Genomic DNA, 9,922 nt, shown 5'->3' with positions numbered 1-9,922 from the left:
GTACCTCCGCAGCGTAACCTGTAGCGCCCCGTTCTCCAGCTGATGGTGGGGTCCCACAGGGCCGATAGAAAGATCTGAATGGTCATGGACTCTCTGATGAACCAGGCTACAGCGTAGTCCAGTTTGGAGAAGGCCGGCGCACCGCCCTGTGAGATGAAATCAAGGAATATTGATTTCCGGCGACAGCTTTATTCTCCATGTGTCTGTCTCAAGGTACAGGAAGTAGTCGCTACTCGAGTCTCTTGACTTTCGAACATCTCTGGCTCAAGCTAGCACTGGGCTGTACAGATTAAACCTCTCTGGCTCTAGCTAGCACTGGGCTGTACAAATTAAACCTCTCTGGCTCTAGCTAGCACTGGGCTGTACAGATTAAACCTCTCTGGCTCTAGCTAGCACTGGGCTGTACAGATTAAACCTCTCTGGCTCTAGCTGGCACTGGGCTGTACAGATTATACCTCTCTGGCTCTAGCTAGCACTGGGCTGTACAGATTAAACCTCTCTGGCTCTAGCTAGCACTGGGCTGCACAGATTATACCTCTCTGGCTCTAGCTAGCACTGGGCTGTACAGATTATACCTCTCTGGCTCTAGCTAGCACTGGGCTGTACAGATTATACCTCTCTGGCTCTAGCTAGCACTGGGCTGTACAGATTATACCTCTCTGGCTCTAGCTGGCACTGGGCTGTACAGATTAAACCTCTCTGGCTCTAGCTAGCACTGGGCTGTACAGATTAAACCTCTCTGGCTCTAGCTAGCACTGGGCTGTACAGATTAAACCTCTCTGGCTCTAGCTAGCACTGGGCTGTACAGATTAAACCTCTCTGGCTCTAGCTAGCACTGGGCTGCACAGATTAAACCTCTCTGGCTCTAGCTAGCACTGGGCTGCACAGATTAAACCTCTCTGGCTCTAGCTAGCACTGGGCTGTACATATTATACCTCTCTGGCTCTAGCTAGCACTGGGCTGTACAGATTATACCTCTCTGGCTCTAGCTAGCACTGGGCTGCACAGATTAAACCTCTCTGGCTCCAGCTAGCACTGGGCTGTACAGATTATACCTCTCTGGCTCTAGCTAGCACTGGGCTGTACAGATTATACCTCTCTGGCTCTAGCTAGCACTGGGCTGTACAGATTAAACCTCTCTGGCTCTAGCTAGCACTGGGCTGCACAGATTAAACCTCTCTGGCTCTAACTAGCACTGGGCTGCACAGATTATACCTCTCTGGCTCTAGCTAGCACTGGGCTGTACAGATTAAACCTCTCTGGCTCTAGCTAGCACTGGGCTGTACAGATTATACCTCTCTGGCTCTAGCTAGCACTGGGCTGCACAGATTAAACCTCTCTGGCTCTAGCTAGCACTGGGCTGTACAGATTATACCTCTCTGGCTCTAGCTAGCACTGGGCTGTACAGATTATACCTCTCTGGCTCTAGCTAGCACTGGGCTGTACAGATTATACCTCTCTGGCTCTAGCTAGCACTGGGCTGTACAGATTATACCTCTCTGGCTCTAGCTAGCACTGGGCTGCACAGATTATACCTCTCTGGCTCTAGCTAGCACTGGGCTGTACAGATTATACCTCTCTGGCTCTAGCTAGCACTGGGCTGCACAGATTATACCTCTCTGGCTCTAGCTAGCACTGGGCTGCACAGATTATACCTCTCTGGCTCTAGCTAGCACTGGGCTGTACAGATTATACCTCTCTGGCTCTAGCTAGCACTGGGCTGCACAGATTATACCTCTCTGGCTCTAGCTAGCACTGGGCTGTACAGATTATACCTCTCTGGCTCTAGCTAGCACTGGGCTGCACAGATTATACCTCTCTGGCTCTAGCTAGCACTGGGCTGTACAGATTAAGTGTGACAATGGACAATGTGAAAGCCGCTATTGCGAGCCAGTATAGTGTTAGGAATAGAGAGTACTCCATCCACTACCTACACCACCTGTGGACTCCTCGAAGCTAGATGTAGTCAGGATGAACCATACTAGACAGTGTGTGTGTGTGTGTGTGTGTGTGTGTGTGTGTGTGTGTGTGTGTGTGTGTGTGTGTGTGTGTGTGTGTGTGTGTGTGTGTGTGTGTGTGTGTGTGTGTGTGTGTGTGTGTGTGTGTACCTGAACTCCTCGGAGCTGGATGTAATCAGGATGCACCATACTAGACAGTGTGTGTGTGTGTGTGTGTGTGTGTGTGTGTGTGTGTGTGTGTGTGTGTGTGTGTGTGTACCTGAACTCCTCGGAGCTGGATGTAATCAGAGATGAACCACGCCAGACAGTGGCACATGAAGAAGACCATAATATCCCAGTGGAAGACGTGATGCGCGGCCCAGCCAATGATCAGGCTGGCTAGGAAACACTCTGAGATGGGCTCACAGACGGTGGCGGGGAGCATGTTGATACGAAGCTTGGCCCACCTGAGAGGGAGGATCAGACAGCATAGTAGAAACTGAAGAATTTTCCTCCAAATGTAGCAGGCCAGTCAGTGGACTTCATATGGACTACTAAGAGACTAATACAACAGCTAAATAAACATGCTGATATAAACTAGAACCATGTGTTGAACTCGGTTCCTGGAGGGCTGTGTCTGCTGTGGTCTTCACGGATCCATCAGGTCTAAAGAAGAGCAAAATCACACAGACCCGTGGCCCTCATGGGAACTCAGTTCCTGGAGGGCTGTGTCTGCTGTGGTCTTCACGGATCCATCAGGTCTAAAGAAGAGCAAAATCACACAGACCCGTGGCCCTCCAGGGAACTCAGTTCCCACAGACCCGTGGCCCTCCGGGGAACTCGGTTCTGACAGACCCGTGGCCCTCCGGGGAACTCTGTTCCCACAGACCCGTGGCCCTCCGGGGAACTCTGTTCCCACAGACCCGTGGCCCTCCGGGGAACTCTGTTCCCACAGACCCGTGGCCCTCCGGGAACTCTGTTCCCACAGACCCGTGGCCCTCCGGGGAACTCGGTTCCCACAGACCCGTGGCCCTCCAGGGAACTCAGTTCCTGGAGGGCTGTGTCTGCTGTGGTCTTCACGGATCCATCAGGTCTAAAGAAGAGCAAAATCACACAGACCCGTGGCCCTCCAGGGAACTCGGTTCCCACAGACCCGTGGCCCTCCAGGGAACTCGGTTCCCACAGACCCGTGGCCCTCCAGGGAACTCAGTTCCTGGAGGCTGTGTCTGCTGTGGTCTTCACGGATCCATCAGGTCTAAAGAAGAGCAAAATCACACAGACCCGTGGCCCTCATGGGAACTCAGTTCCTGGAGGGCTGTGTCTGCTGTGGTCTTCACGGATCCATCAGGTCTAAAGAAGAGCAAAATCACACAGACCCGTGGCCCTCCAGGGAACTCAGTTCCTGGAGGGCTGTGTCTGCTGTGGTCTTCACGGATCCATCAGGTCTAAAGAAGAGCAAAATCACACAGACCCGTGGCCCTCCAGGGAACTCAGTTCCTGGAGGGCTGTGTCTGCTGTGGTCTTCACGGATCCATCAGGTCTAAAGAAGAGCAAAATCACACAGACCCGTGGCCCTCCAGGGAACTCGGTTCCCACAGACCCGTGGCCCCAGACCCGTGGCCCTCCAGGGAACTCAGTTCCCACAGACCCGTGGCCCTCCAGGGAACTCAGTTCCCACAGACCCGTGGCCCTCCGGGGAACTCGGTTCCCACAGACCCGTGGCCCTCCGGGGAACTCGGTTCCCACAGACCCGTGGCCCTCCGGGGAACTCTGTTCCCACAGACCCGTGGCCCTCCGGGGAACTCTTTCCCACAGACCCGTGGCCCTCCGGGAACTCGGTTCCCACAGACCCGTGGCCCTCCGGGGAACTCGGTTCCCACAGACCCGTGGCCCTCCGGGGAACTCGGTTCCCACAGACCCGTGGCCCTCCGGGGAACTCGGTTCCCACAGACCCGTGGCCCTCCGGGGAACTCGGTTCCCACAGACCCGTGGCCCTCCGGGGAACTCGGTTCCCACAGACCCGTGGCCCTCCGGGGAACTCGGTTCCCACAGACCCGTGGCCCTCCGGGGAACTCGGTTCCCACAGACCCGTGGCCCTCCGGGAACTCGGTTCCCACAGACCCGTGGCCCTCCGGGGAACTCAGTTCCCACAGACCCGTGGCCCTCCAGGGAACTCAGTTCCCACAGACCCGTGGCCCTCCAGGGAACTCAGTTCCCACAGACCCGTGGCCCTCCAGGGAACTCAGTTCCCACAGACCCGTGGCCCTCCAGGGAACTCAGTTCCCACAGACCCGTGGCCCTCCAGGGAACTCAGTTCCCACAGACCCGTGGCCCTAAAGGGGAAATCAGTTCCCACAGACCCGTGGCCCTGCGGGGAACTCACTTTGACACCCCTGCTCTAGAACAATGGGTGTGTGAGACACTTTATAGCTCTGGGTCTTCCACTATGAGATACAGGGACAAACACAAAGCCCCAATGGCTTACCTGATCATGCGGGACTGGAACTGAGCAATCGAATAGGACCCAGAGTTCTGCATGGCTACCTGTGTTGCCATGGAGAACTTCCATCCCCTGTGAGAAAAGGGAGGGACAAAGGAAACAATGAGCCTTCAGTTAAAAAGGGAAGTTCAAGTTGCAATCACTCCCATTGATTGTTAGCTAGCAGTGGTTTGGGTTAAATTAGCTTGCGTTTCAGTTTGTCCTGGCCTATATTCAGGGTGAGGAGCCTTCATCATGGACTTCCTGTCTAACACCTATAGTAGGACCTGGACCACAGCCATACACTATTTTTTTTCAGGGTAGCGCAATTGAGACCAGGGTCTCATTCCAATGGAAGCGTATCAATAAACCATACCACAGCACGATCAATTACTGATGTTTGGTGGCACGATAATCAATATAACAGGCCACCGTGTTGGGGGAGGACTAGAGACGGGCCACCGTGTTAGGGGAGGACGAGAGACGGGCCACCGTGTTGGGGGAGGACTAGAGACGGGCCACCGTGTTGGGGGAGGACTAGAGACGGGCCACCGTGTTGGGGGAGGACTAGAGACGGGCCACCGTGTTGGGGGAGGACTAGAGACGGGCCACCGTGTTGGGGGAGGACTAGAGACGGGCCACCGTGTTGGGGGAGGACTAGAGACGGGCCACCGTGTTGGGGGAGGACTAGAGACGGGCCACCGTGTTGGGGGAGGACTAGAGACGGGCCACCGTGTTGGGGGAGGACTAGAGACGGGCCACCGTGTTGGGGGAGGGCTAGAGACGGGCCACCGTGTTGGGGGAGGGCTAGAGACGGGCCACCGTGTTGGGGGAGGGCTAGAGACGGGCCACCGTGTTGGGGGAGGGCTAGAGACGGGCCACCGTGTTGGGGGAGGGCTAGAGACGGGCCACCGTGTTGGGGGAGGGCTAGAGACGGGCCACCGTGTTGGGGGAGGGCTAGAGACGGGCCACCGTGTTGGGGGAGGACGAGAGACGGGCCACCGTGTTGGGGAGGGCTAGAGACGGGCCACCGTGTTGGGGAGGACGAGAGACGGGCCACCGTGTTGGGGGAGGACGAGAGACGGGCCACCGTGTTGGGGGAGGACGAGAGACGGGCCACCGTGTTGGGGGAGGGCTACAGAGACGGGCCACCGTGTTGGGGAGGACTAGAGACGGGCCACCGTGTTGGGGAGGACTAGAGACGGGCCAGCGTGTTGGGGGAGGACTAGAGACGGGCCACCGTGTTGGGGGAGGACGAGAGATGGGCCAGCGTGTTGGGGGAGGACGAGAGACGGGCCAGCGTGTTGGGGGAGGACTAGAAGGCAAAGATGTAAACAATAGAAATTAAATAGAAAACAAATAGAATAAGGTCATGTGACATGTCAACTCCTCCTAGCGTTAACACAGTCAACTCCTCCTAGCGTTAACACAGTCAACTCCTCCTAGCGTTAACACAGTCAACTCCTCCCAGCCGTAACACAGTCAACTCCTCCTAGCGTTAACACAGTCAACTCCTCCTAGCGTTAACACAGTCAAGCTCCTCCTAGCGTTAACACAGTCAACTCCTCCTAGCGTTAACACAGTCAACTCCTCTAACAGCAACTGCTTAACACAGTCAACTCCTCCTAGCGTTAACACAGTCAACCTCTCCTAGCGTCAACTACACAGTCAACTCCTCCCAGCGTTAACACAGTCAACTCCTCCTAGCGTTAACACAGTCAACTCCTCCTAGCGTTAACACAGTCAACTCCTCCCGGCGTGCAACACAGTCAACTCCTCCTAGCGGTCAACTGGGCTCCCGCGCAACACAGTTAAACCCTCCTGGCACATAGCCAGCCCTCCCGCGTTAACACAGTCAACTCCTGGCTCTAGCGCACTGGGCTGCACAGTTAACACAGCGCAACACACAGATTCCTCCCGGCGTAGCGTCACTAACACAGTCAACTCCTCCCGGCGTTAACACAGTCAACTCCTCCTAGCGCACACAGTCAACTCCTCCCTAGCGTAGTCAACTCCTCCTGGTTAACACAGTCAACTCCTCCTAGCGTTACACAGTCAACTCCTCCAGCGTGTGCGCACACACAGTCAACTCCTCCCAGCGTTAACACAGTCAACTCCCCACTAGCGTTAACAGCAGTCAACTCCTCCTAGCGTTAACACAGTCAACTCCTCCTAGCGTTAACACAGTCAACTCCTCCTAGCGTTGACACAGTCAACTCCTCCTGGAGCACACAGCAGTCCTAACACAGTCAACTCCTCCTAGCGTGTCAACTAGCGTGTGTGTGTCAACTCCTCCTAGCGTTAACACAGTCAACTCCTCCTAGCGTTAACACAGTCAACTCCTCCTAGCGTCAACTCCTCCCTAGCGTTACACAGTCAACTCCTCCTAGCGTTAACACAGTCAACTCCTCCTAGCGTTAACACAGTCAACTCCTCCTAGCGTTAACACAGTCAACTCCTCCAGCGTGGCATAACACAGTCAACTCCCAGCGGAACACAGTCAACTCCCTTTGCTAACACAGTCAACTCCTCCCAGCGTTAACACAGTCAACTCCTCCCAGCGTTAACACAGTCAACTCCTCCTAGCGTTAACACAGTCAACTCCTCCTAGCGTAACACAGTCAACTCCTCCTAGCGTTAACACAGTCAACTCCTCCTAGCGGTAACACAGTCAACCCTCCCAGTTAACACAGTCAACTCCTCCCAGCGTTAACACAGTCAACTCCTCCTAGCGTTAACACAGTCAACAGTCAACTCCCAGCGTTAACACAGTCAACTCCTCCCAGCGTTACACAGTCAACTCCTCCAGCGTTAACACAGTCAACTCCTCCCAGCGTTAACACAGTCAACTCCTCCCAGCGTCACAGTCAACTCCTCCCAGCGTTAACACAGTCAACTCCTCCCAGCGTTAACACAGTCAACTCCTCCCAGCGTTAACACAGTCAACTCCTCCTAGCGTTAACACAGTCAACTCCTCCTAGCGTTAACACAGTCAACTCCTCCTAGCGTTAACACAGTCAACTCCTCCTAGCGTTAACACAGTCAACTCCTCTCCCAGCGTTAACACAGTCAACTCCTCCCAGCGTTAACACAGTCAACTCCTCCCAGCGTTAACACAGTCAACTCCTCCTAGCGTTAACACAGTCAACTCCTCCTAGCGTTAACACAGTCAACTCCTCCCAGCGTTAACACAGTCAACTCCTCCCTAGCGGAACACAGTCAACTCCTCCCAGCGTTCAACACAGTCAACTCCTCCCAGCGTTAACACAGTCAACTCCTCCTAGCGTTAACACAGTCAACTCCTCCTAGCGTTAACACAGTCAACTCCTCCCAGCGTTAACACAGTCAACTCCTCCTAGCGTTAACACAGTCAACACCTCCTAGCGTTAACACAGTCAACTCCTCCTAGCGTTAACACAGTCAACTCCTCCTAGCGTTAACACAGTCAACTCCTCCCAGCGTTAACAGTCAACTCCTCCTAGCGTTAACACAGTCAACTCCTCCCAGCGTTAACACAGTCAACTCCTCCCGGCGTTAACACAGTCAACTCCTCCCGGCGCAACACAGTCAACTCCCTCCTAGCGTTAACACAGTCAACTCCTCCCGGCCACACAGTTAACAAGTCACTCCTCCCAGCGTTAACACAGTCAACTCCTCCCAGCGTTAACACAGTCAACTCCTCCCAGCGTTAACACAGTCAACTCCTCCCAGCGTTAACACAGTCAACTCCTCCTAGCGTTAACACAGTCAACTCCTCCTAGCGTTAACACAGTCAACTCCTCCCTAGCGTTAACACAGTCAACTCCTCCCAGCGTTAACACAGTCAACTCCTCCGGCGTTAACACAGTCAACTCCTCCCAGTTAACACAGTCAACTCCTCCCAGCGTTAACACAGTCAACTCCTCCTTTCAGTTAACACAGTCAACTCCTCCCTGGCGTTAACACAGTCAACTCCTCCCAGGACACAGTTCCTCCCGGCGTTAACACAGTCAACCCTCCTAGCGTTAACACAGTCAACTCCTCCTAGCGTTAACCAGTCAACTCCTCCCAGCGTTAACACAGTCAACTCCTCCTAGCGTTAACACAGTCAACTCCTCCTGAGCGTTAACACAGTCAACTCCTCCTAGCGTTAACACAGTCAACTCCTCCTAGCGTTAACACAGTCAACTCCTCCCAGCGTTAACACAGTCAACTCCTCCTAGCGTTAACACAGTCAACTCTCCTAGCGTTAACACAGTCAACTCCTCCTAGCGTTAACACAGTCAACTCCTCCTAGCGTTAACACAGCGTTAACACAGTCAACTCCTCCCGGCGTTAACACAGTCAACTCCTCCCCAGCGTTAGCGTAACACAGTCAACTCCTCCTAGCGTTAGACAGTCAACTCCTCCCAGCGTTAACACAGTCAACTCCTCCTAGCGTTAACACAGTCAACTCCTCCTAGCGTTAACACAGTCAACTCCTCCTAGCGTTAACACAGTCAACTCCTCCTAGCGTTAACACAGTCAACTCCTCCCAGCGTTAACACAGTCAACTCCTCCTAGCGTTAACACAGTCAACTCCTCCTAGCGTTAACACAGTCAACTCCTCCCAGCGTTAACACAGTCAACTCCTCCTAGCGTTAACACAGTCAACTCCTCCTAGCGTTAACACAGTCAACTCCTCCCAGCGTTAACACAGTCAACTCCTCCTAGCGTTAACACAGTCAACTCCTCCTAGCGTTAACACAGTCAACTCCTCCTAGCGTTAACACAGTCAACTCCTCCTAGCGTTAACACAGTCAACTCCTCCCAGCGTTAACACAGTCAACTCCTCCCAGCGTTAACACAGTCAACTCCTCCTAGCGTTAACACAGTCAACTCCTCCCAGCGTTAACACAGTCAACTCCTCCCAGCCGTTAACACAGTCAACTCCTCCCAGCGTTAACACAGTCAACTCCTCCCAGCGGTAACACAGTCAACTCCTCCCAGTCACAGTCAACTCCTCCTAGCGTTAACACAGTCAACTCCTCCTAGCGTTAACACAGTCAACTCCTCCCTAGCGTTAACACAGTCAACTCCTCCTAGCGTTAACACAGTCAACTCCTCCTAGCGTTAACACAGTCAACTCCTCCTAGCGTTAACACAGTCAACTCCTCCTAGCGTTAACACAGTCAACTCCTCCTAGCGTTAACACAGTCAACTCCTCCTAGCGTTAACACAGTCACAGCGTTAACACAGTCAACTCCTCCCAGCGTTAACACAGTCAACTCCTCCCGGCGTTAACACAGTCAACTCCTCCTAGCGTAACACAGTCAACTCCTCCTAGCGTTAACACAGTCAACTCCTCCTAGCGTTAACACAGTCAACTCCTCCTAGCGTTAACACAGTCAACTCCTCCTAGCGTTAACACAGTCAACTCCTCCCAGCGTTAACACAGTCAACTCCTCCTAGCGGTAACACAGTCAACTCCTCCCGCGTTACACAGTCAACTCCTCCTAGCGTTAACACAGTCAACTCCTCCCGCGCG

At 54.0% G+C, this 9,922-nt stretch overlaps 1 protein-coding gene across 1 annotated transcript in view; it reads right to left on the bottom strand.

Moving 5' to 3' along the window:
* The window catches only part of LOC118379804 (ceramide glucosyltransferase-B), a 68,573-nt gene that overhangs the window by 672 nt on the left and 57,979 nt on the right, over positions 1-9,922 (bottom strand). Inside the window, exons 7-9 of the mRNA XM_052517515.1 lie at positions 4,423-4,509; positions 2,218-2,404; positions 1-146 (exon numbers count right to left, since the gene is read on the bottom strand). The exon at positions 1-146 is cut by the window's left edge and continues 672 nt beyond it. Of these exons, the coding sequence (XP_052373475.1) occupies positions 1-146; positions 2,218-2,404; positions 4,423-4,509 (420 nt within the window). The remainder of the gene's footprint in view (positions 147-2,217; positions 2,405-4,422; positions 4,510-9,922) is intronic.

Source organism: Oncorhynchus keta, unplaced genomic scaffold (genome assembly GCF_023373465.1).
Source record: "Oncorhynchus keta strain PuntledgeMale-10-30-2019 unplaced genomic scaffold, Oket_V2 Un_scaffold_8424_pilon_pilon, whole genome shotgun sequence".
Classification (NCBI taxonomy): domain Eukaryota; kingdom Metazoa; phylum Chordata; class Actinopteri; order Salmoniformes; family Salmonidae; genus Oncorhynchus; species Oncorhynchus keta.
Note: the sequence above shows the minus strand (reverse complement) of the source record. Positions and strands in the feature narration are given on the sequence as shown.